At 38.3% G+C, this 27,907-nt stretch overlaps 1 protein-coding gene across 1 annotated transcript in view; it reads right to left on the reverse strand.

Moving 5' to 3' along the window:
• Window positions 1-1,753: 1,753 nt before the first annotated feature.
• FAM214A (family with sequence similarity 214 member A) overlaps window positions 1,754-27,907 on the reverse strand; it is a 48,696-nt gene continuing 22,542 nt past the window's right edge. The window contains exons 2-12 of the mRNA XM_027644283.1: window positions 19,546-19,730; window positions 18,508-18,710; window positions 17,941-18,066; window positions 15,818-17,669; window positions 15,018-15,134; window positions 13,982-14,061; window positions 13,088-13,196; window positions 12,085-12,243; window positions 10,195-10,263; window positions 9,163-9,362; window positions 1,754-3,949 (exon numbers count right to left, since the gene is read on the reverse strand). Coding sequence (XP_027500084.1) covers window positions 3,796-3,949; window positions 9,163-9,362; window positions 10,195-10,263; window positions 12,085-12,243; window positions 13,088-13,196; window positions 13,982-14,061; window positions 15,018-15,134; window positions 15,818-17,669; window positions 17,941-18,066; window positions 18,508-18,710; window positions 19,546-19,730 — 3,254 coding nt within the window. The 3' untranslated portion in view covers window positions 1,754-3,795. The remainder of the gene's footprint in view (window positions 3,950-9,162; window positions 9,363-10,194; window positions 10,264-12,084; window positions 12,244-13,087; window positions 13,197-13,981; window positions 14,062-15,017; window positions 15,135-15,817; window positions 17,670-17,940; window positions 18,067-18,507; window positions 18,711-19,545; window positions 19,731-27,907) is intronic.

The raw sequence follows: 27,907 nt of genomic DNA on the forward strand, positions 1-27,907 counted from the left end.
CTACCATCTTTCACCACTTTCCCATAATGCTAACCTCCAGCTCTGCCACCACTGTGTAACCCCACATTCCACATGCCCTCTGGCTCAGAAGTCCCCCCTGCAGACCCTGCCAGGTGTGGAGAACCAGCTGGAGCACAGCTCAGGAAGGAAAAGCAAGGACAGGCTTTGTGGGATTATGGCTAGGAAGGCCACAGGAGACAATTCAGAAAAGTCTATCAAAACAGAAGCAGTAAAATTGTACTGAAAGCCCCACAAGCCAGTAGTTGGAAGTGGGTTTTTTGTGCAACAGAGATTTGTTCAAAGAGCTGGATTGTGTAGTTGCAAGGAAGCCGAGGAATGTGCATATCCCTCATTCAGAAAGGGATACTGCTGGTCAGATTGCACAGCAAAAATCATAGAACACACTAGTGTTGTTTGCCTTATGACAGAAAAGCCATGATAGTAGTGGGTGTGCCACATTTCCTTCTAGCAAAACCAGGGAGAAATGGTCTGAAGGTGTAAAAAACAGAGCAACGTAGAAAAATGATCATAGAAAGGATGAAGTTCATAGATTTTGAAAGGAAGCAGAACAAAGCAGTGACAGTGGACAAGAATTGCAAACTTCAGGAATTTCTTTCAATTCTCTTACGAAATTAATTTGAGGGAAAACACAGTTTTGAGGATTCAGCAGTTCCTTAATGAAATTATTTCTTTAAGGGAACAAACTCTACAATGCAGAGGAAGGATGGGAAGTAAATTCAGAACCTCAGGAAAAGCCCAAGTTCTTCAATGTCCTCAAATACAAGAAAGCCTACAGAAACTAGGTCAGTTTTTTAAGGATGTGTATCTAAAGCAGATCATGAAGACAGAAACATTACTGAAAATTACTGAACAAACCTTATAAAAACCAATGGGTTTAATGTTTCTTTTTGTTCAATCTGGCCTGATCAAGGTAGCTAGTAACAAACTATAATCTCTGACACTTCCCCATGCAAATTAGGGAAACTTAATGATGAAACTTTAATGTAGTGGATGCAAGCTTTGTTGGAAACGACTATCAATTGTTCCAATGGCAATGCTGTGTTTAGTATATAAAGTCTTGGGTAGTAAGAGAACAAAGTTCCATAAGGAGAGATACTATATGGAGAATAGCAGGTAGGACACCTCTTATACTGGGTAACAAGATGAATGCAAGTTGACATCTCCTGATACTGAAAAACCACACATTACAACAGGATGTATGAAGAGGACTTTAATCCATAAGACTTACCAACCAATTCTTCCAGTCTGATTGGCACAGAGAGGCTCTGCTTCGGGTGCTCTGTCCAGCCTCAGACACTTCAAGATTGATTCAGACCAAAAGAAGAAAGCCAGAATGATGAGAGGTGTAGAAAATGAAATCTATGAGGCAAGGCTGACTGAACAGGCTGGGGTTGTCTTAGATAAAGAAAAAAGGGCTGAGAAGGGAGATACAAGAACTAAATTGCTTTCTCTGCTTATAGTGAAAAGGTCAAGTAGTATTTGACTGAGTAAAGAGTCTGACTTCTCAAAAATTAGTCTAGTCTCATTTCTTAGCCTGTGCATAGAAGGTCATGTGGAATTTAGTTAATATTTTATGAGCATTCAGCCTTTCTTCAGGTGTGTCCTTAATGGAAAGTGTTTACTCAGATCAAGCTGTAAATGGAGAATGACTCAGTAAAATCAAAGATGTTCTCAGATAATCTAAGGTAACTTTCATTCCAAATCCATATAGGGACTAAGTGTAGTTTGACTATTTAAGTCAATACAAATTTATTTCCTAGACATGACTTTTAGTAACAACATATTAAAAATCCACACTTCTTTGCTGTTCAAAGCAAATTTATATATTACTCTGAAGGGAGATGGCTTGAAGAAGTCTATTTAAATAAGGTTATCAAGATACAAACATTGCATAATGTCAGTGCAAAATAAAAGGTTAATCTACTAGAGGGGAATGGTGACTTTTCATTAGAAGTGTGTCCTTTTCTCATCAAGTATGCAAGCAGCTGTGCACCATGACACAAATAAGTACTTTGAGGATATGTTGTTTGCTTATGACTCAATAGTAGCTACACAGGAACTAGGACACATTCTTGATATACTAGTCCAGACTCTAGTTCTGCACACAGTACAACTGCAGTTGTATTTGACTCTTCTGCTAGCAAAAGAAACCTTTTCTCAATTTTAAAGGGCACACAAATGACTAGAAACTGGAAGCAATGTCTTCCTGTAGAGTTTTCCCCAAGTCTCTATGAAATAAATGATAGGTAACCTTTGAAAACCTGGTGTAACCTGAGGGGAAGATACTGTTTAAGTGGGGAACGAACTCTAATATCTGAGCTTTGCCCTTTTGTAGCAGCAGGCATTTGCATGTACAAGATAGTTGATAAGCATCATCTGGAAAGTCCAGTCTCCCTTACGATCCCTGGCAGACTTCCTGGAGACTTCACGATACACTGACTTCTCTCATCTAAGGGCAGTGCTGAATATACAAGATGCACATCCATTCTTTCTCCAGAGTCTTGATCAGATAACCATGTTATACTCTCAAATATGAAGGTCACCTTTCATATTACTGACACTCTAAAAACCTACAGCGATGCAAAGAAAAACACATAAATCAAGGTGAGATGGTTGAGAAACTCAGATCTTCAGCAAACATCATAAAGCTTCATTTTCATTATTAAATATATACCTCAAATATAATCAAATGCTTCTAACTTTATTTCTCTCAGTTACACAGTTAAACACTTAGCATAAACTGTTCATCTGACTGTGTTTTCTTTTAGGAATACACATACGTATCGGAAAATATTCATATGCCCAGTGTAGCATTGCTAGTAAAACTTCCTATGGCCACCTAGTGGCTTACATGGAATTGACCTATGAAAAATATTTAGGATTACATGAAGATCCTTCTCATCTAAAAATAAAACAAAAAGTACAAGTTTCATAGCTCTTGCATATATTTAAGATATAAATACTAATTTGTTCGCACAGTACATCCTTTAACACAATCTGAGAAATCAAATGGGGGAGGGCGTGAATTTTATGTGAGAAAAACTAGTAACAGAAAGCAAAATTAAAATGGCCCTTAAGGAAAGAAAAGAAATTGAGGGAGCAAAATGTGAATTGAATTAATGATCCGAATGCATGAGTAAGTAAATAAACAATCTGCACTATGGTCACAAGTGTTATTAAATCTGTATATGAGAAAAAATGGAAACGGATACCATTAAAAAGAAAAAAGCAGCTAAATGCTTGCATAGTATGAAATGTTATGGAAATTCACCTGTTGTCCCCATTTTCAATAACTTAAATGAATATCACTTAAAACAGCACACAGATTAAAGACATCTGTATATATTTCAGATTTCAATATTAATGCCAAAAATACATAGTATGATTTTACATAGGATTTATGCTACATTAGAACACTAAAGACAAACATCACTTGAGTATTAAATGAAACATTAAATATTAAATAACTGAAAAATAAAATAAAAAGTGTAAACACTAAACTAACTTGGGAATTTGCTATTGCAACACATCCAATGAAGTGGTTTTAAACAGTACAAAAAGATTAGATTTAAGTATGTTTCCAGTCTACTTGGAATACACAAAGCTCATTCCAGAAACCTTTTAAAAACTGGTCCAGGATCACACAGAACCTTCTTTCTCTTGAGCGCTATTTTCCTTCCTTTACAGACTTAACTTTATACTGTTGTCTCTACCAATCTTCGCTCGTAAGAAGTAATCAACAGTAAAATGAATACTTTAGTTTGCCATTGTTTGCTAGCATCTTGGTGAAAACTGAGGATTTGTTGGAGATTCAGTGTAAGATTTGAGTTCATATGCAGCGCCGCTATCAACTTCCATGGATTTCCGAGAGAATAGGAGCCTTACATCTCTGTGGAGGTAGATCTTTCCAGATTTAGAACTCTGGAACCTGAAAAGATACAAATACCTGTATTATCTAAAACAAAACTTGATCTTTAGCTATTATTGAAAAAAATGCATTCCTTTAAGACGTTAAGGCCAAAACACATTTGAACTAACAAAATGGGTCAGTTAAAATGGAAGAAGAAAGTATAACCTAACAGTTTCATTGTACTTTGTTTCTTTTGACATTTAAAAGTTCTGTTCCTAATAACCAATGCAGTGCACAGCTTTGAAAGTGCCATGGAATATGTGAAGTTCACACTGCAATTATGTACATTGATGATTAAAGTTCTCAGCAATCTGAGAAAAAAATGCTCTTCTGTGAGCACTCCTGAAGATGTCCAAAGGGGCATCCTAAGCACACAGAAAAGGGAAGGTTCAAATATATACATATCAAATATATATTTCAGTGCTTATAGACATATTTCATTGCTGTCTTTATGAATGTAAAACTAAGAAGTTTACTACTGCTTTATACCACACACCAAATTTAAGTCCAGCTTGAGAAGGAGTAGGTACAGGGGATCTCTGCAGGCAGACAGAAGTTTTTCTGCACAGAATAGGGAGCTATTTCAAAGACACTACAGTTCACTGGCCCAATCACCAATGTAAACAGTGGTCAATTCCTAGGCTCATTCATCTTTTATGCTGCAGCTAAACAGCCTAATTCAGGTCCTCCAAACCTGCCAGGAATGTGTCAGTTCCGCTTTCCCTGAGATTTAACAACTGTATATAGCGAGAAAAGATCTGCATTTCAGAGAACTGTATTCTATACTCTTCATCTGGCAGAACTCCTTAATTTCCTTCCCTGGACCAGGAAAGGCAGGAGAGCCCAAGGACCATTTCTTAGGGCAACTGAACTTTACGCCACTACCACCATGCCATGGTGAGGGAGAAATGTATCCCTACTGTAACAGAAACAGAAAAGCTACTGCTGTTGTCCTGACAAAATGATACCATTACAAATGCTGAGAGCAGTGCATGCTGTATTACCACATGTATTACAATCTGCACAGATTTTTAATAGGCATTTACTTATTGATACCGTTGAAGCAAAAGTAGTATCTCTAGAATAAACCTCTCCATGATCCAACTGAAACTGTGAGAAGTAGGAGAAAGATAGACAACTGTGGAAGATCCATCAAGGTTTCATCATCTGAGGAAGGCAGGTTGTTGAAATGGGTTCTGTGCCACTGTTCTGTTCAGAGGAGTGATGCAGAATAGCCTGTAGTCATCCCCACAGCCAGACAAAGGAAAAGTCTGTTCTCCCAGATACAGCTGTCAAGGGCATTAAATGCAGCAGGGTCCAGCAGAACACTCTTACTGGCTCCCACAGAGCTCTCATCCATCACTATTTATTCGCTCAGTGCTGTCAGTGTGAAAGCCCTTTACCTGGTAGGCAAAGGGGAGAAGATGATATCTTAAGAGAGGACTCTGGAGGAGAGCACAAGAAGGAAGAGTGAAAGGGACAGGGTATAAAGTGAACACCACAAACAGTTAATTCAGCCTGTAGCTCATAAGACATTTTAAAAGGGAAAATTTTACTGAAAAGTCTATTGCAGCGAAAGTATGACTGAAATTAATTCATATAGAATAGATCTAGTTATCAAAGCACCATCATAAAAAGGTGTTTCTGAGTGTGACATTTCACAAAGACTGAAGAAGGATAAGTGGGAGACAGCATCAGAGTTCAGGGGATTCTTCTCATCTCTGCATCCATCACCTAATTTTTTGCTTTTAGGTATGTTTGCTGTAGTAATTGGGATTTAGAAATGTTGCTTTTTATAAAACAAATACATTGGAATAATCAAGAGACAACCATTACCTACAGCCTTGGGAAGTGGTGATGGAGTGGCCAGCATGAGACTGGCTCCAGAGCTGTGGCAGCTCCAGTAGTTTTGTGTAAAGAAATTAAAAAACCCCAACACAACCTGCCATCTCTGACAGATGATGCCCCATGAAGAGTAACAGCAGATAAACATAGGAAGGCTTAAACACAAAAATATCAGATGAGCCAGAAAGTCTGGCAGAGGAAAGAAAGTGATAAATATTACTGAAGAAATTATAAATACAAGCACAAAGCCCCTGTATGTATTTTACAGGCCATCAAAATTCACAGAGAATAAAGTCACAGAAATGGGATATAGCAGGATGATCACAAAAACATATGTAAGCAAGACACGTTTTGTAAGTGGAAAAGACTATACAGCACAACCTATAACATCTGTAAGGAAAATCATCAGGACAAGGATACAAATAAGAAAAAATGGTGAGAGACCAGAAAGATCGAAAGCAACTAGTAAATCACTAATAGGAGGTGTCTTCAGCTTCCACCAATAAAGGTATCATATGTTGCATAAGGAAAATATTTTAAAAAAAAACCTTTCCCAACTCCTTGAGGAATCACTACTTTTAACAACCAGTTTCAAGCTTACCCTCCACTAAGCCTGCAGTAACAACCCCTGTTTAGCTGTTAAGCAACAACAATTGTGCTCCATGCAATTCCTGGCAATGTGTCAGTAACTAAGGCTGTTGACCAAGCTTTAAGGACTTGGAAAGCGCTGAGCTGTGGGCAGGTTGTTTAACTGCCTTTCACAAGGGTGCCAGAACGTGACCTAGAAACCAAGGGATGGTCACCATCCTCACAACACCAGGCAAAACCGAGGCACAAACAGAGCTGAACTCACGGCTCTTATGCTCAAGTAGGTTTAATTACAACACAAAAAATCATTGCTTCACAGAAAAGTTATCCCCAAAACATCTTCAAAAACCAACTTAAGCTGCAGGTGCAACTCTTGATTTTTTATTTTAGTAGCGAATAAAGCTCTGCTGTCTGTGCAAGCTACATTTTGTATTTCAATAGTGTAGCTGTGGGTACAAGTACAGTCTAATGGTGTATTGAACAGGATCTCAAACATACAGAACTGCATGCAGAAGCTGCATACACAATAAATCTGACACTTTAAAGACTGTTGTAGAAAATCTGGCCGCCAATGTTAAGCTCCAGACCTATGCAAGCACTTTTGCTGAATTACCACTTGAAAAGGAGCTTTCATAATGTGAGTGCTGACAACTGTGATTAAGGCCTCGCGAGCAGATGCGACCACAATGCAGCTCACTGGTGGTGACTTCATTTGTTTTTTCGAGCAAAATTTCAACATGTAAGCTTAAGATGCTCATGTTCAATAACTACTGCAGCTACAACTGAAAGGCTGTTCTAAGTCAACTTGAGTAACAATCAAAAATAAATCCTAATAATTAAATTTTTTTAGGTTTGTGTAAGTTTTCAGTAAAATGGGCTTCAGGAAACGTTGCTGCTTTTAAAAATTAAGTTTTAAAAACAATGCTTTAATATACTACTAAGATTTTTAAAGCTTTCCTAATTAAAATCCATCTTTAGTAAAGAAGGCTACTAAATAGACAACTGAATATTTTGTAAAATCGTAAGTATTCAGTATAATAAACCACAAGACAGATCAACATAAGCTACTGTAATATTTCAAGGAGTTCTGCTATTCTTACATTATGAGAAAGGACCCACTGTTTGGGTTCATTGCTGAAGAAAAACTTGTGGCATACTCTGCAGTTACTCACTTTCCAAAGTAAGCAGATAAGCATCATAATTATGAGAGGGTTTTTTCCAGTCAGAAGTGGATGCATTTCCAATTACACATTATAAATCCATGAGCTGATTCCCACCAGAGGTCTGAAAGCTGAGCTAAATTGTACAAATATTCAAAATGAGAAGCAGCAGAATGGCTACGTTTCTGTCTCTCAGCAGGTATCAGGAATAGGAAGCTCTTAAAAAAGACCTCTAGCTGTAAAAGATGACAGAGCAGAAAGCACACTTGCCTTCAAACTGCATTAAAGTAGAAACTGAAAGGGACAGAAGTGCACCACTCTTTATGCCTGTACATCAGACCCCGCTGGCCACAGACTTTTGCCCACCACTGCAGCTGGTGCCTGTCCCCAGTTCCTCTGCACAGGTAGATCAATATTACAAGTGAACAGAGCCTTCTATTAGGGCTACACATTTTTTCAGAATTTACCCCTAAAGAAAATTTTTAGAAGGTGGTTAAGTTAGACATGACAAGTTAGTGTGACCTGAAAGGATGAATTTCAATCCAGGCTAAAATTCGTAATTAAAACACAGTTCCACAGCCTTATCATCACACTATTTTCACACTCCAGTAAACCAACACACTTTTTTTTATGCCTGTCAACTTTCACTTCATGGGAGAGCTTGGCCTGGAATCACTGCTCTAGACAAAGTAGAGTTTGAAAAGTCTGCTGGTTAGAAATCAATGCTGCTAAATAGGAAAAGTAATATGTAGCAGAAATAATTCTGAAGAAGAGGGAAGTGTAAGATATTTGATCTTGTTCTGCTTGCTCACTTAAGAATGTCAACCACTGCTGGGTTTCCAAGTGCTGCAGTGAAAGCACTGGGTCTGCACGTACAGGCTTTGGTTACTACAAAAACACAGGCAAAAAATCTGCAAACTGCAGGAAGACAGAGTATATTCATCATTCCCTCCTTTGTTTCCAGCTGCAGTCTCCAGAACATCCCAAGAGCAGCAGCACAGCATCTGGTTTCAGGCAGTGCTTTGTAAATCATTTAAGGAAGATTGAGTGAATATTTTATAAAGTGAAAGGCATTATCAGTGGTGTTGTATCATGAAACAGGTATTTACATTTTTGCTACTAAACACTGCATTTTTAGGAGTAACTCAGACTGCTTTTCATGTTACAAGCTATTCTGGTAAAGAGGTATGTGTGAAGCACTCTGGGTACCTTCTCTACCTTGATCCTTAGTTTGGCTTTTGCCCATATAACATCTACACTCACTATTTCCTTTAGCCTCAAAAAAAGTGCATTGATTCAGCCAGAACAATATCTCTCTTGCTAAGAAAAGATTTAAGCTTTACAAAGCTATACACAATACTTCAATGCCAAGAGAGAGCTTTATATTTTGTGTTAACTTTGTTTCTACCAAGCAGAATCCAAATTATTCATTAGCTCTTCTTCCTCTACTGTCTAGCTTAAAGACCAAGTTAAAAGCATTCTTTTTTTCATATAAGTCTGTATACAGAAAGGCTGGCTGGGAAAGGAATTATGAATTAAATTTTGGCAGGTACTTGTTTTTTGTGGGTTTGTTTGTTTGGTTTTGTGTTGGGTTTGTTGGGGGGGTTTTTTGTTTTGTTTTAACTCCAAGGAGCTTACCTCAAATGTATGAGGTAGCGTAGTAGCCTTTCTTCAGTCTGTTGACTATTTTCTTTATTGACAGTTCTCTTGATTTCTCGACGCACAGGAACAGAAAAAGTTCTTTGCCGTAGGAATGTTTGATGATTAGCTGGCATTTCTCTCAAATCATAGATCACCACAAACATCTTCACCACAGTTTTGTTAGGGTTAAATAAGGTCTGAAAAGACAAACAGTTCAATGAAACACTCTTTAGAGGTGACAAATTTAAAAAAAAAACAACGAACCTAACCCAAACTCAATCTGCCAAAGTAATTCTCCATGCACTTGGTTCCCCTGTCACACAGAATCTTTGATGGAAAAACATTGTGAAGTTTTCCTGTTAATCAACACTTCAGCTACTTGCAACTCCCATTTTAAAATATAATGCTAAAAACAATCTATTCTGAATGAAACACTAGTATATGACTACTCTTACTTTGCTAATCTGCATCCCCGTTTTTGTTTATTTTTCCAGTCAGCTTTTTGTCTACACTGTTTTCCAGACACAATACACTTGCAGGAAGCACAGGGCTGGGCTCCAGTCTTAAACCTGAAATTATGAATGTGTTACCTTGGATTGGGTTCTTAAAAGAACGGGTCAGTTCATTGATTCTAAGCAATGACTGTGATTTACTTTCTGGTTTTATAACAAAATAAAGGGTGGTGTTACAAAATGTAGATACAATTATTCAATCTTAATCGATTCAGAAGAATTTCAAGATTTGCACTGTGGCCTAATTACTTCCCCATCACTTCTTCAAAGCCACGGTGTCCCCACATATTCTGAATCCCCTGTAATTGATTTTAAGTCTCTTCAGAGCACAGATAGGTTCAAAGGTTGGGAGTCTTTTTTATGCCACACACAGATTTCTGTTTTGAATAACTACAGTACCTACAGAGATGCATATTTCCACTGCTAGCTTCATGCTCATCTCCAACAACCTCATCTCCTCTGCATGACTTTCTTGATATTAGTGGTTTCAAGATACCCTTATCTTCTGAGTACCTACCACTTGTATTGTTCCTGAAGGCGGTACCCGATAACCCCTTTTACCAAGGGACTCTAAAGTAATTACACCCTAGAAAAACAAAACAAAACACACATTTAGTTCACAGAGAGATAAACAAATCAAAATGTTCTATTAATGTAATTGTATTTATTTCAAATACAATCACTAATGTATAAAAACTAAAAATAGAGAAGACAATGCATTTAAGATGCAGTTAAAAATCAACAGTAAGGGCTTTACAGATACTTTAGCAGACCATTAAAAGCTGTGCAATAAGGGGTACATTCTCCTCTTGAAACCAGATCCAAGTTTCCACATCTTCTCCACATCAGGGAGTTATGAGGAAACAGAGCTTTTTTTTCAAAGCAGCTGGTAAGTTAAAACAAAAGATTTGTCTCCTGCTTTCCGTTTCTGCATCATCTACGGTCGCACCAATAATACTCCAAATCTCACAGAACTCATTTCTGCTTTTCAAAGGCAGCAGATGCACTTAATCTTCTATTCTAATCCAAACTTCAGGAACAATGACATCTGGTTTTGTACCAGCTGTGATCCCAAATGCTGCTGAGGCCTCCCTCAGGTATTGCCCCAGAGCATGTCTGATCAACCTGCAGGGCACCGCTGTTGTACCCCACTGCTCTGGACTTAAAAAAACCCCACCAAACAAACAACCAAAAAAAAAAGACCCCAAAGCAGAGAAACTAGCTATACAAACAGGAACAATGTTTCTGATGATGCAGGCACTACACAAATGCTGTATTAATCCTGGGAGACTCAGCCATAATAGCATATTTAGAGCATGTGGGAAAGCCTGGAACAATGAAACCCAGCTAGGAAAATAAGCAATGCTACTTTAACCATTTGAGGAACATCAGAATCCCTTCACCTCCTGGAAAATCACATGAAATTATCTAGAAAGATGAAAGCAAAACAACAGATACTTCTTTGCAGTGGTTAAGACATACACAAGTTTAAACTGAAAATTCAGAGCCCTTACTTAAACTCTAAGCAATTTCATTTTCTGAATACTTTTCAAAACCAAAGGTCATAAATATGGTAACTGCTATGAATTTAAAATCTAAATATTGGGATAATCAGATGTTCATTGCTTTACTTAACATGTTTAAACAGACCCTTTACCATGTATTAGACAGATATACAGATATGAAAACCTCTGAAAATTGGATCCATCAACTAGGTAAAACTGAGATTCCTTAATGGGCATTCAGAACAAATCTAGCCTCTAATTCAATGCTGGCACTGTTTGCTTTTTACACTTTTAGACATGCAAAACTCATGCTGTCATTGTAGAAATGTGGAACAGAATTAGCACCCAGAGACAGAGAACACAAATATCATGTTGGTGCAAACATCAGCAAACCAGGCAGCTTGTGAGAGTGCCATGTGTCATGACAGCTCAGATAGTATTTGATTTAAAAGAAATAGCTGAATAACTTTCCAAAGTCTAAGGTCTCCCTCAGCAATTGTACCTTGAGCTGCACCTAGGCCACTCAGGCAGAGTGGTTAGTTGCCCAGGGCAGCTGCTTGTTGGGACAACAAGATGTATCCCATTAAGTCCACCTATTGCCTCATGGCCTATTTTAAGTTAGATGGATAAATGGAGATGGTGGGGGTTGATCACTGCAGTGCAGAGGAAGACAAATACATTCAATATCCCAAGATGAGAACAGTTGAATGGAGGGGCAGAGAAACAGAGGGAAAGTACTAGTTTGGGAAAGGAAGGAGAAACAAGAGAACTCCATCACAGGCAGCTGAAAATAACCCAGGCCCCTGCAAATCTTCACTTCCTGAACCTTCTACTCACCAAGCTTTTGTTCTTCACCTCCACATATCAGAATTTATTTAAAATAAATCCAACCACACACTTACCATGTAAGGAGAGGGCGCATTGTCATCTGAAACACTGTAGAATGACACTTCAACTGGCAGAGTCATGTGCGTGGGACAAAAGACTCCACTTGCTCCCACTTCTGCTGTGAAACCCTCCACGACGCCAAGTGGGTCCAAGCGAAAATTCAGGACAGACTCCTGAAAAACAAAACACATACAGCTTAGCTTGGGAATGCCTCAAATAAAACACAGCAAAAATAGGCAGCAAACAAGGAAACAAGCCTGTATAAGAATTTGGGTCTTTCATAAGGTGACCTGCCAAAAATCAACACTAAGGCAAAAATCATGAACAGCGGAACATTCGGTACGATGATAGTGGTTTAAGAGAAAGCATCACCCAAATCCTGTCTTCATCCTACTGAAACTGGTGCAAAAGCCCACAGAGAACTTTACTGCAGCAGGATCTATGCATGATTTTTGACATATACTAACTGAAAAAAAAATAACTAGAATCTGTAACTTTCCTCAACATCTTCAACTCTGTATTTCACAAAACAGTACAATAAAACCCGTTAATGCATTAGTTGTTAGTTGCTGTTATTTGATATGCTACATGAAGTAACGAGCTGAAGATTACACTTCAAAAACATTCTGTTCACTACACTCATTTAACACAGCTTTTGTGACATATTAAGTAGACTTTAAGAGGAAAAATGTAAATCCTTTTTTCTAGGTAAATACATTATAAACATGAACAATTACAGGTTATTAAATTTAATTTAAGGCAACAGAACATCTTCTAACTTGACCATAGTGGGAAATAAAAGCTTAAGCAACTCATTGTATCTGACTCTCTGAAACAGAAGATGTCTGGGGCATGAAAGAAGTGCCTTTACAGCTGGAAATTAAAACAAATTTTATTCAATTTAGTTAGGAACTTTTACCTTCTAATAAGGCTGGAATTATTCAAAGCAATGTACTTTTAAAAGCAGTACAGAAGAATACTAAAAATACCACAAAAATTCTAGAGAATATGCAATACCTCAAAGTTTCCCAGAAGGCTAAGACTTGTTACTGGTGGAGCACTAGAACTTAGAAATGGTTTCCCATGGCTGTCTGGATCACCGTCTCTGTTTATACATTGTTGTGGGCTATTAAAAAAAGACAGAATAAATATAAAGGATAAACACATTTGCTTTTGTCTTCTGGGTATACACAGTTCTAGAAAGAATAATTTACTTATGGTATTACACAATGCTGTCCTAAAGAAGTAACAGTTGAACATTGCCTGTTAATACTTGAGCAAAACATTTTCTAGTTAACTGAAAAAAATATTTTCACTAGTTTTACATTACAAGGAATAAGGACAATAAAAATGTAAGTTGTTCATTAACTCCATTAGCTGGAATCAAAGTATCAGATTATTTTCTCTTGTATGCAGATACTTTTGTCTCATATCCTTAAGTTTCCAACATCAAACTAACATACTAAAAACTGTTTATGTTACATGTAGTAACATATAAAGTGTCATGGCTGGCTCCTTTTAAAAGTTTAGTTTTCTGAACAATTTAAGGCAAAATGCTTAACATGTTCAACATTAAGAACAAAATATAACACAAAAATAGGACTGATTTCAAGAAGAAGCAAAAATTACTTTCTTTTCTGTTTGAAAATTCAAGTGTATATGACAGAATATCTACCCCTGCACGGGACAGAATTCATTCTGGCAGCAGCTCTCATACCATGGTCATGTCCCAGAGTTGTGCTAACCTGGAAACTCCCAAGGACAACTCAGCTGCCAAGCCTTGTGTCTAAATAAGGATTCTTTTGAACAGCATTTTTTGTCTTTGCTAATGTGCTTTGTTGTTGCATATAGGTATGAACATACATTATGCCTCCCTCAAAATTCTTAATGTTTCTGGTAAATAAAACATACCTTCTTGCAGACAGACATTTCAAGTGCAGCAGCGATGAATCCAGATCAAAGCACCCAGATTGTGTTTTCCTTTGAGGAACCTCAAGAAGGAAAGAAGATGCTAATTTGAAAACTGAACTGCCAGTACAGGCAATTTTGCCAAGTAAGCACATTTTGCCAGGAGTTTTCATGACATCACAAAATTATAAAAACAGAGCAGAAGAGAGTAATTCCTATACATTTTAAACTTAGTGAAGAAAATTCTAGAATTATTAATGATGAGACTGTAAATTCTGATTAACAGGAAGTACCTAAATAAAGACATTCAGGAGGTTGATGTCTCTTGGAACAGTACAGAAGATTACTAATAAACAGGCTGTAACAATTTCCATCCAATTTCCCTGAAAATATGACAGCCTTTACAAGCACTAAAGAATAAAGCATATTATGTGTTGATTACAGAATGTCACTACTTCAGTAATTTTAACTGGGATTGCCTGTTTCTTTAAAACTCCCAATAACCCACCAAAAACTGTAACAGTTCCCCAATGTCTGTCTTGTCACAGCAGCTTTGTATCACTAAGTCATTCAGTGACATCTCTGGTTGCTGAAAAATGTACAGTACAAACTGTTCACAGAAACAAAAGCTTTGGAATAACAGGCAATCAGGTATTAAAAACTCACACAAAAACTCTTAAATGACAAAATGTTAACTTACACTTAAAATACAAATCTTCAAAATGCTTTTCTTTGTGCTCTAAAATAGCATTAAAGCATTTTTTCTATGGATTTTTCTAATGCCATCTTTTGTTAATCTTGATCGGATCTCAACAACTACCTCTAATATTTTCTTTTCCAAAATTATTGTTCAGCTTCATTTAAGTGTTAACTCTCACTTAAGTGTTAATTTCCACTCAAAAGAGTATTATACACTGTGACACAAAGTAAGGACACACACTTCACTTAAGAATTTTGTCAAATTTTATACCATACACAGACATTATAATAACAAAATACTCCCTTTCTCAGTTAAAAGATAATTTCAACAATAACTTACAGGACTTGAAAGCAGAGGCAGCCCAGTTCTGGGATGAAAAGCCCTGGTTGAAGTTCCATCCAGGGATCGAAAATTATGCTTCCGCCACGTATTTGTGTGTTTTAGAGATGGTGCCTTCTGTCACCAAAACAAATTTACTCAGGTTATCAATGGGATATTGCAATGGCCCATCATGATAATGCTTGCTGTAACAGAGAAGACTCCTGCCCCAGGTGGATCTGCATCACACCAGCACGTTATGAAACATTCAGTATAAATTCCCCTTGACTCAATCTACAGCTACACAGACTGCTCATTAAAGATCACATACCATACTCAGACACTGGTGTATTTACAAAAAAACAGGATGTCTAATAACCTATGGAAACTGTCATTTGTAACACTGTCAACCACGAGCAGAGTAAAACCCTGTTCTTCTCAATGTCACACTTATGAAGGTGTAGGGGAGGCACTACCGACCAAGCTACAGAATCACACAAAATCATTTAGGTTGGAAAAGACCTCCAAGATCATCGAGTCCAACCTCTGACTGATCACCTTGTCAACTAGACCATGGCACTGGTCATTTCTTGAGCACCTCCAGGGACAGTGACTCCGCCACCTGCCTGGGGAGTCCATTCCAATGCTTAACCCTTCCTGTGAAGAAATTCTTCCTGAGTTACTTCACACCAAGAAGACAATAGTAACATACTGCTTCCTACAAGATCAGCTTAAATCCCTCTTCATATTGGTCCTTAGAAGATATAGGGTAAAAGCTATCTGACAGCTACAGGAATTAGTCTCTTCCCCCATGTATTTACCTGCGTGTCTGGGTTCTTCTGCCGCTCGCACTTTACTACATTGTCTTCTGTAGGTTTCTTCTGAGAAGTGCTCTGAAAATCGAGGCCTGTTGGGTCTTCATTCTCATCATGTGCAGTTTTTGTTTTATCTTGTTTGGTTTTGTTTTTGAAACTGTCATGGTCTTTACTTAAATAATTTTCAATACTAATAAGCTGAGTATTTTGCTCATAAATATTTGGGTTTTTTGAGTCTTTATCTAAACACTTGAGATCATTTTTGTGCAAAGAGTCAGATACCGGCATCACGTTTGCTTTTTTTGTACCTTCAAGTATTCTGCATTTATCTATCTGTAAATTGTTAAAACTGTCTGTGCCATTGTTCTCACAAACAACTGTTCTTTCTTTAAGTTTATTTGTGCAAATCTGTTCATCAATGCTGCTGGAATTTGAACCCTGTTTAACTCTATTGGTTATCTGGTCTTTCTGTGCATAACCAGAATGTATTGTTTCCAATTTATCTGGAAATTCAGATTTATTTTCTTTAATACATGATGATGACGTGTGAATGTTACTAAATGCATGAGAAGTTTTATTTGGAGTCTGATGAAATGCATTTTGGACAGCTTCACTGGGTTTTGCTAAAATCAATTTTCTTCTTGCTTGGAGTTTCAGAGAAGTCTTCGATTCTCCATCAAACCTAGAAGGACTGATGGGAGTATCAGGTGTCTTTGTCCCTGATTTACTGCTGTCTTCTAACAAAGAAAAATTGGATTTAGCAAAAGAAACAGAAGACGGCTCCTTGCCTTTCTTCAGCAAATTTTCATCCTCATATGTACTTCGGAAAATTTTTGAAGTAACTGGACTCGCCTCGTGCACTTTGAATGGACGTCCAGCAACATGAGAAGTAGCTGGATCACAATGAATCAAGTGTTGGGCAATCCTTGCTATCACTTCCTGCCGCTCCTGGAGCAGAGAATCGATCAGGGGATTACTCTCTCCTGCCGTCTGACGGCCACAGTGGTTCACTGGAACACGGGCATCGAGCAGTGTGACCTCTGGTACTGCTCTAGTTTTGCCTTCACCACCATCTTCTTGTATTGCGTTGTCTAAGCTGGCAGTAGGAACAGGGGAGGTCTCCTTGCCTTTCCTTGGCAAGTTCTCATCGTCATAAGTACTCCGAAAAGCTTTTGGTGTAGGCGAGATGTTCTCATGTGTGTTGAACGGACGTCCAGCAACAACTGGTGAAGTAGCTGGGTCACAGTGAATCAAGTGCTGAGCAATCCTTGCAATGACCTCTTGTCGCTCTTGAAGTAAAGAGCCTATCAAAGGATTGGTTTCTCCTGTGGGCTGATGAGAGCAATGACTGTTTGAAACACGGGAATCAACTAGAGAAAGGGATTTCAAAGTTCTGACCGGTGTTTCATGAGATTGTGTCTTACTGTCTGCTGTAGCATTATAGCACTGAACTTTAGACTGCGATGCCCCGAAATCAGATCCAAGTCTGGTAGATGGATAAAGTTTTAAATTTCTGATAGATGTAGTAAATTCAGGCATCTTTTTTCCGTTAAGTAGGCCTTCAGATGTCCTTGTCCACGTCTGTTTCCCACGGAAACACTGTGGACTGGAAGTACTGCCTTGCTGTGCAGCACTGGAGTCGCTGTGCTGATGTAACTTGCGCTCCTGCATTCGCTTTTCATAAAAGCTGAGGTTGGTGTGAATACTGCAGGTCAAAACTGGGTAGTTCGATTGTCTGGGCAAGGACTGGACGCTGACTCTCAAGGCCACGTTGTGAGAAACATTAGGAACAGGAAACACATGCTCAGTGGGTGTCTGGGAGAACGTCCATTGCAAGTCCACATCTGCAGCGCTCACCCTGAAACAATACAGAAGGGCATTTACAGAAATTGCTAAATGAAGAGTCTTTAATTATCTACTTCACAACACATATGTCTAAGAAAAAGGACTAGAGACATCAGCAACTGCTGTACTTTCAAGGTTTATGAATCCTATAAAACTGCCAAAGTACCAGGCCAACAACATGGCACCTTCTAAAAACAAACAGGAAAACAGGAGAGAAGAATGATTTTGAGACAAGTTGCAACAATCTGCAAACAACAAATGAGTTTTTTCTGTTCTGGGCATACCTGTACAGGATGTTTCGGGGAACAGCACCATGTGAAACACTCAGCCACGCGCTCAGTTGAGAGAAGAAAACAAAGGAGCGAACTGCCAGCAAAAGGGTTTTCTCCTCAATAAATCGATCTCCACTCCTAAGACATTTAAGGAGAAATACATGGACATTGGTCAGAATATTCAGAGAACTATTAGAACTAGAACACTGTCAGATCTTCGGTCGGAAAACGAGACACAGCTGAATCAAGCAAAACAATGAAAGTTGGAAGATTTCAGAGCCTGATTTGTCTTTATCCACATTAGAATTTACAGCACTTAACAAAACAAAAGTTAAATGTATTAAAAGGACAGTTTTCAGCTAGGAGCTTTTCATACTCTGCATTGCACAATGTGCACTGCAGAAAGTCTGAGCACAGGAAGACTAAAACTGAAGTGCTTAGATTTCACTAGTAAACAGTGGTTTTCTTACATCAGTCCTCATGGCAAAGGGCCAGTTCAAAACTACTAACCCATTACTTTAAAAACTTAAACATGACAAGATTCTTGCAACTATCAGCTAATCCTAATATCCAACTTACTGTCGAGGAACTGGCTCCAAAATCCACCTTTCTAAGAGCAGTGCATCTTGTTTGATTGCAGGATCATTTAAATCATTGCCCTCGGTGGTGGGCCCTTCATCACTATAGCAACAGTCTGGAAGTAGCATCACTTCTACCATGATTGGAATATTGTTCTTCCACAGTAGCATAACCTCTGATCTGGTTCGCCTGGCCTGACGACACTGAGGGAAAGAAAAATGTCAACATACACAAGCCATAAAAATACTAGCCAGATTTAAGTCTAATTTAAAAGCATATTCCAAAGTCCTAGAAAAGGGTAAGGGTTGAATTGTGTAAATCAGGCTCCATCAAATCAGAGATAGGATGCCAGAGCTATTAAATGAAAAATAATTAACAAATCCTTCACGGCTGCCATTTGAGCAACTTCTGCAGAAAATTAAAAAAGCTCATAAAAATACATTTCCCCAACCACTGCACTTTGCTACCTTGCAGCTTTCTCTCCACAAGGCATCTTCTTGGATAGACACACTCAAGCAGTATCTTTATAAATTCTGTGTCTTGGAGCAGGCTAACTTCTGCATGAATATAACTCAAATTCCCACAGGACTTAAGAACTTTTATTTGAGGGATGAGATGCTCCAACCTTACTCCCAAACAAACTGGTTAGATTTGATGTGCTTGTGTTTTTTTGGATCACTAACTTTTCAAGAACACCTAGAAAAGCAAAAAGTTAGGCAAGTCATCCTACATTTTCTCCAAAGAAACCCCAGACCAAGAATGCTAAGTATAGCACTTGCCATTTGCATAATAAAGACTCAAATAGGTACTGCATTCAGGTAGTCGTGCAGAATTTCATGTTCAAGGATAAAAGGCTTAATGATCTCTCATTTTCAGGACAGATCTATTATTAGTAGGATACTGAATTACATACTCCTTTAAATGCGGGTCTGACAGAAAGCAGTTGTTGCTCATGCTTAACTGTGAGTGGACTCTGGGGTTCTGGCTGACTTTAATCAGGGATGCACACCGGGACACTTGAAATGGGTCCCACCATACCTGGGCCAGTTTGTCGCTGCATTCATGCTTAGTTGTTGGTGGCTGACTCGACTGTGCCGGGGGGCAGTGAAAGCCCTCTGTCCTGCCCTTGATGGAATACTCTGGTGTCCGACCTTCCGTGATCAACAGGGCCAAGGATACCAGGAACTCCTCAGCTTCATACTCAAAGTATTCATCCAAAGTATCTGCCATTTCAAAAAGACAAAAATTAATGACATCTGCTGTATAACAAGCTTTCAGTTGTTGGTTGACCCTGCAGTTTGTTTCAATTTACACTTAAAATGAGAGAGAGGGAAATGGATCTTTTTATCAGACTGGCTTCACTCCCCATAAAGCCCACCACCCCCTGCTCTACCACCACAAAACAACTTTCTTCATCTCATAACGTTGTCACTACAAGCAAAGTTCAAAATACTCTAAAGAAAGCTTCATGTAACTGGTCAATGCACCACATTTCAGCAGAGCTGGGAAACAACAGTTTGTGTTTCCACAGCTTCTCTAGAAGACAAAAGGTTTCCTGGGCTCTAGTGGGATGAGAGTATGAATTGCCATTGTTAGTATCGTGTGACAGATGGAAAGAGAAGGCACAATATATAATAAAATAGATTAAAAATTTAAGAACAAAAAACCGAAATATTTACTTCTATTAGAGAAAAAGTGGGACACAGTGTTCTTTAAGATTTTTATTGCTAGTCCCTCCTGCTGAGAGCAAGGCTTACTTCAGAGGTCCATTTTTAGTTACCATTAACACACAGGAAATGTTCCCAAGAAACATACAGGGGTATTCATTGTTTTGTACCATGGTCAGTGTAAACTTGTGCAAAGAATTAAAGCTCAACAAGTCTCTGTAGACAAAGCAGCAGCTGGCAATGCTCTTCATGAAGAACCCTGGCACACTCAGTTCCTGCAGTTAGGATGCACCATTTTATGTGTGAAGGGTGTTTTGTAGAGCACCCTTCTCCTCCTCCTCCCTCATCACGAGGATGTCAGACATCATTCAAGAAGATTTAAGTACAACCAGATCATGTCGTTCTCCTCTCTGCTTTGAAACACTTTAAGCTTCAAAATTATTTAATTACTGAAGAGGTTACAGAAAACTCTTTTCCAAGAAAGCTAAAATACATTAACTTCAAAGTCTATTTTAAGAGCAGCAAAGAAAAGCAGGTGGAGGAAAGGCTGCCAGCAATTCTTTACCTTTATTTTTATGATCTAGGGGAACAAAAGCACATGACATCTTCACAACTTTAGCTTAAATGTCCTATATCATCCACCAAAACAAAACTGCCACAGGGACAGAGTTAATTTCTATTCATGTTTCAATTGCCATGCACAAAATACCTTTCAGAAGTGTTTTCTGTCTTGGTTCCCTAACAGCAGAGCATTTGGCAAACATTGCAAGGCAGACTTGAGAGATCCATACAAGAATGGATGCATGAAACAAAAGCTCCAATTAAATGTGCAATTATCTGCATATGCAAATCGTAAAGTGTGTAAAACCAGATTTTGCATGTACATATTTGCCTAGCCCAGGCTTGTACACCATGGACCCCAGGGCTTACAGCCTATTTTGAGGGATCTACTTAAGGTAAATAAGAGAAATCAGCCCACTGCCAAGGAACTCTGTTCATTGCACAGGAGCCCTCATCTTTACCGACTCTTTTTTCCCCTCCTTTGTACAGGAATGCACTTGCAGAGTTGCTCTGGGTGGCAGGGACAGTCTGTAACTAGACACAGCCAAGGGCAGGGCACTCCTGACCCACACTGCACGTGCCACATCTGCACCCACACATCCATGAAAAGGTGCCAGGTGCTGAAGAACAGGGTGCTTCCATGACAATTCATCTGGACACCACCTGCCCTCAGGCAGGAGAAAAGCCAAGGGACAGATGAATTATCCTGGAGGACCCCATAAGGCACGTGAACAACACATTAATTCATCTGGCATAAGTTAAAATGGCCTTTCCCCTGACGGGTGGCAGAAAATGACTAATAAAGGGTGCATGAAAGATTAAAGGAATGGTAAATAACAGAGATGACAACACTTAGGCAGTGATATGAGTCACCTACAAAATTAGGCACCGGTCATTTTTTTTTTTTTCGGCTGAAAGTCTGGTGAGCAATAGGCAAGTCATACCTGGGAATAGGAAAAAGGAATTTGGGAAGACTCTGAAAAGGATTTGGATATACAACAGACAAAGAAATAGTAATTGAAGCATTATCTTGCTGCTAAGATGATCTTTTTATGTCCAAAGGCCATGGTAATTTCAAGAAAGCCACAGCAGGAAGGATCACTACTGGAGTATTTTCCCTACTCTGACACAGAAGTTCCAAAAATCTAGAAAGTGTTCAACAAAATCTAGAAAGTGTTCAACAAAATCTAGAAAGTGTTCAAATCTAGAAAGTGTTCAAATCTAGAAAGTGTTCAAATCTAGAAAGTGTTCAAATTAAACAAGAATTGTCTCATGCCTAGCAGACTAAACAAAGTTAATTCATCCTTAAGAAAATATGCAAGAAGAGTTCTTTCTAGTTAAAATATGTAAAACCATCTACGGTTTTTAAGAAAAAAGTATAGAGCACGATCAAGATCTGCATGTGCACAGTAAGATGTAATACCTGAAAATTTACACTGAAGAATTTTAAATGGCAAATAACAGTGAAATAAACATGCCCTTTAATTAACAGCAGTTTACCATGTGAAGCAGTAGACCTTCTATTATTTAGCTCTCTTTTTAAAAAGATGATTCATATGTTATCAAAATCTTCTGGACTTGGCACAAATTGATAGATAAATCCTATGGCCTGAGTGCTTGTGCTGAGCAGGTTAGATTTAGGTAAAAAAACCACCCCTTTTTTTGCATTAAAAACCATCTGATACCAAAGCTTATATTGCACACTTGAAGTGCTCAGTGTCTTCACAGATACATATCACAAGTTGGTACAACAAGCCATAGACAGTTTAAGCATGTCCAAATGCAAGTTTCAGTGAATACTAAATAAGTAAGATCTAGTGAATAGAGCAGGGTACATAAATCTGAAATGATCATCGCTCCAGATTCAGATTACATACACAATATTACTTTATGGAAACAGATAAAACTTCCTTCTAAGTTCAATTTGCAAATACTGCCTCTGTTCCTGTATCAGACCTAGTATTTCAGAAGCACTCAGTTTCTTGCCTTAAGGATGGAAGACCCAACTAGAGAGACATTTATGTATTTATATTGGCTGCAGTTACAAAAACACCACATTGTTTCAAAATAAAAACTGCATCACTTTTAAGGATGATAAACAGCAAGTTTATCTGAACTAGGAAAAGCTACTGTTTTCATAATAGCATTATAAAGACAGGGCCAGCACTTTAAAATCATGTCAGCAATGTAACAGACCAGTTATTTGACCTAAACTTTAAAAAAAAAAAAAGAAAGCACAAACAGTAGTAGATATTGAGGAAATATATTCTCCTATAAACTTGATGTGGCATAGTTTTTTTAAACTCCACTACATCTCTACATCATTTAGCAACTTCTAAGAGTTTTCATAAATAAAAAACCTTGTGACTATTGAGAAGCCTGGTAATTGTTCCTATACAACAGACAGAGATGATGCAAGTTGATGTAATTGAGGACAAGGGTGGAAAGACATTTATAGAAACAGCAAACTCAGTGTTCAGTTAAAAAAGTCTTACTCTGTGTGTGCTGCAACTGTTTGGTTTTGTGTATGAACCAGCCGCCCTAAGACACATCATATATTGTGTATAGAGTTACCTCAATCCTATAACTTGATTATAAAATGTGAGTTATTCTGCTTCACCTCTAGCAATGGAACATACAAGTATATAGCATAAAATATGCATCCCAGCAGTGTCTGGGGTTTATTCCCCTTAAAATAGAAAAAAATCCACTTACTAGTCACAAGTACATAGGAATTAAAGTAATAAGGCTCTATAGCCCTTTAATCAATACATTGAAACTAAAGTTTATTGACCAGGTGGTCACAAGAGATAGCAGTAGATGTCAGAGTACTGCAGGAGAAAAAAAGAGAAAACTATAAATTTAGACTGAAGCTACTATACACAGACCAAAGTGTAGAACACTGGAGAACTGAAACCTGAAGGCACATCATTTTGTCTTCTTTTGCCTCTTCACATACCAACCTCAACAAAGACTGATTTTCTACACCTTCTGGACAAACAGAGAAGTCCATTTAACCAGAGATGTCAAAGAGAGTCTTCAATCCCTGTCCTCTCCCATCCACTATACACAGGTACATAAGCACTGAAATAAAGAATACTCACAGTTCACTCCCACCTCTTCCCCCCAACAAAAATTAAATTGGCTCACATCCTGAAACATCAATTAAAGTTAGTTATGTGGTAGTAGGGGTTCACAAATCCACTTAACTGTAACCCAAGGACTCTCCTAAAACTTCAGTTAATCCATTTATGCCCAGCTGACTCCTTTCCCAACTAGGTCACACTAGTGCAGACCAACTCCCTTCCCTTTCCTATTACAGCATTTTCTGTAGTAATTACAGAAAATGTTTTCCTGAAATACGTGTATTAGAAAAGCATTTAATCTGTTCTCTAGGCTTAGGCAGGAAACAAAGACATTTGGTATCATGTAACCCATTGTGCTCCAGGTGCCATCAGAAGACACATTTGGAAGCTGCTGCCTTGTCCTGCCTGGGGACAGTAAAGCACTGAATGGCCCCAGCAGAGCCTCCCCTGCCCTGTGCCACCCTCCCATCATGACCAGGCAGTGATACAACTGCAGTCTTTTTCTTATTTTATTGTCCCAGCACCTTTCATACTGCACTGCTCACCACAACTGTCTACCAAGCTCATCCTCTCCTCAGAAAAAGAGCTCATTTTTGTGAAGTGCCTTTCTTCAAAGAAAGGCAAATTTGTTCAACTCGAAGTATCCATTACTCCTCACCCTCCCCAGCTGAGGGCTAATTTCTTCTAGAGTTCATGAAACAACTAATAATTTCCTTTGAATATGTTCTGTAACAGTCCAGACCTTTTCTAAAAGACTTTAGGTACCCATAATAAATTTTGAAGCCCACCAATTTAAAGTAATCACATTTCTATTTCACTTCTTAGGAAGTTGAAACCTAGTAAGCAAAACAAAATATGAAGTGCAAAATATGGTGTAGGCTGTTGGGATTCCTAGCTGATGCAAGCCCTGCTCCTGCTCTACCCAGGCTGTCCAGTGGGCTCTGTGGCACGGTTGCCAACATCTGCTCTCTGGTTCCTTTTTGAGAGACTAAAAGCACAACTTAAGTACTTGGATCTTATTATTTGTACTTGTAGTACACGCAGTCCATAAGGTGACACTTCAGTCTGAGAGTCCCATGGCAGGAGAGTCAGGTACACTGGAGAAAAAGGGGTTGCACCGTCAGCATCCAGAACCCATCACAACCTAGCAAAGGCACTGCTCTGCACTGAAAAAATTACAGCAGAAGCTCTTCTCCCAAAACAGTCAATTCTGAACAAGTTTTAGTATCTTCCTATTCCAAGAAATAGGTTAAAGGTAGTTCCATATTTTAAGAGTAAGGCAGGGATTCAAGAAACTACTGTAAAGGAAATGAAACACAATGTAAACGTTTGACTAACAGCTTCTCTTCTGGAATTAGAAACACCTACGGATGCTTTGGTTAACTAATTCCATGTTGTGCTTCACTTCAAAAGAAAGTTGCCCTTGAATCCCCCAAATTCATGATTCTCTAAATGAGCAGTCATGTTGTGTCTGCATATTATAAACCCATAATTATATCTGAAGTCACACGCTTCAAAAGCTTTGCAATATTAACAGTTTAGGTTTAATTTAAGCTATCAAGAGTTAAAGTCATGAGATGGCCTACTTGTTTCAAGAAACAAGCTATTAGCTACTTAAACTCAAGCAATGAATTTAAATGTAATGAACTGGTTACTCACCTTAACTTAGGAAAAATCCTATACAGATATTTTTTTTTACCCACACTGACAACTGTCTCATATTCCTATGGCTCAAGATCTTTGAGCTTGGGGACAGTCATTGTGAAAACATGAGGAGAGCAGCACAGTACTTCATCTTACTGTTACTGTCTCCTTACTTTTTCCAGGGTACCAAACTGAACCACTACGTGATTATTGAAGCATTTCAGCTGTAGGCAGAAAACGGCAGCATAGGAATTTGTATTAGAACAGATGCATACCTGCTATTCAAAGAAAATAACAGTATAAGCTATAAAAAGTTGTTGGATCTACATAGTTTCATGTAGAACAGGAAGAAATTCACCCACTTTTGTGCCGTTATGCCAGTTTATAACTAGAAAAACAAAACAAAGCACACCATCTTATAAGTCAGGGGGGAGTTTTAAAAATCGAGACACAGCTACGTGGCAGCTGATGAAGTTACTCCAGAGTTCCAGAGCAGTAAAAATCAATCAGTGCCATCAGCTGCACTCCAGGGTGCAGTGCTGCAGTAACTCCCCCGGTACGTGTGTATCGCTTCCTATCCAGCACGTTCCTGCTGGACGCCTCTCACAGCATCCAGAGCTAATCTCGAGGCAGCTTTACTGTAAATAGAGACTGGTCTTAAAAATGGGCTGGGAGAAAGCAAAAGTACAATTCACAGTTTACTAAAACTCATTCAAGTTCAAACAGCTTAATAATTAAATCCAGTTGCATTCATTTCAAGCCTAAGTTCCCTGCAGTCACCTCAGAAACTACCGCTCTCTTGAGAGTGCAAAAGGCAGATTGTTAAACTGATCTGGGTGTTCCCATCTTGCTTCCTGCGTTTTGGCTGACATCCTATTTTGCCATCACCATACTGCTTACTGAGTCACTTCTCTTCTTCCAACTGTAGCTTTCTATTTTTACCTAAGCAACAACAGTTTAACGTGCTTCTTTTGATTTGTGGGCATTAAACCAGATTCTAAATCCAATATTTGCATTTTCATCAGGGAAACTGGTTTTATTTTCTCCTAACTGGACAAAGAAAAGTAAGAATCAGAAATTGTGAAGTAGGTCAATCATTACAATTTCAACATCTGTATTTAGTACAAGGAAAGTAATACCTGAAAACATGAACTTTGAGGCTTATTTCATACCTCGGGTCACCAAAAGTCAGAAGAGAACAGGTATATTCTAAAATACAGCTGTCCCACTTTATCCTGACATGGGTATATAAGTGCTGAAATGTTGGTATAAAGCTGTAAGATTATCAGTGTTGCAATCTTTAGCATTTTAAATAGAACAGAAATATTTAAATAGAATAGAAATATAGAAATGTTCTGTTGGGGGAACAGAACATTTGTTTTTTTGCTGATCCCTAAACTAAAGGTTGTATTTGTACCAACGTGCTATAACTGGACAGGCCCTGAAAGCAAAGAGGACTTGGCTCAGCTAATGCCCTTACTTAACCAATTTTCTGTTTTCCTTTATATTACAGTTTCCTACATTGTGATTACATTAAATGTGACTACACAAAAAAATCTGAAGTTGCACCATAATGAAACAAAGATGCCTATCAGGAGCAGACCAATTAATTTGCATTCATTCTTCTCTAGCTTTTTACATTTTCCCTTACTTAGCTGATGCCTCTGCCTAAATTAGACTGTGTTTGAACAAACTGCCTGACTTGATAAACCTACCTGAACCAAAAAAAAAATAAAAATTAAATCCCAACAAAGCAATAGGATTTCTAATTCTGCTACTCAAAACTATTTTTCAGGTATTTCTGTTAATTTCCAAAAGAAAATAATTAGAGAAAACATCTTTTTTTGAATTAGTATGTGGTTCTCAGTGTAGAACAGACACTCAGCTGTAATTGGAAGGGAGTAAAGGATTTATATTTAGCCTTCACTCACCACCAATGCAATGATTTATCACCCTTGTAAATATGCTGATATAAATTTTGCAGAATTATATTGTAAACAAATTACTGAAATGCTCCTGTTTTAAATCCCACCCTAGTTCACAGGAGGGAGCAAGGGCAAGGTGGAGCTCAGCCCTAGGGCAGCTTCACAGGCACTGGCACCACAGTGTGAAACCACATCCAAGCAGCTCGGTTTGGGGGGCTGAAGGAGCCAGGTGCCACCCTGGAACAGAAAACAGAGCACACCTGAGCTTACAGAATATGTGAACATTTCTTCCTAATGTGTTTTCTGGGAAAAACTACTAACAACATTTATATTAAAATAGAGATTTTCCAATATGAATCTTCTAGATGTATATGTTTATGTTTTTTCCATACTTCCTTCACTGATGTTGAGGACTTTCATAAAGGTTTCCCCAGCCAAAGGAACTTTGGAGATGAGAATGATGACCATCTTCACTATGGCTACTCATTAACTCAAGAACAAGCTTAGCAGCAACTAC

The sequence above is a fragment of the Corapipo altera genome, unplaced genomic scaffold (genome assembly GCF_003945725.1).
Source record: "Corapipo altera isolate COAL_440 unplaced genomic scaffold, ASM394572v1 50, whole genome shotgun sequence".
Taxonomy (NCBI): Eukaryota; Metazoa; Chordata; class Aves; order Passeriformes; family Pipridae; genus Corapipo; species Corapipo altera.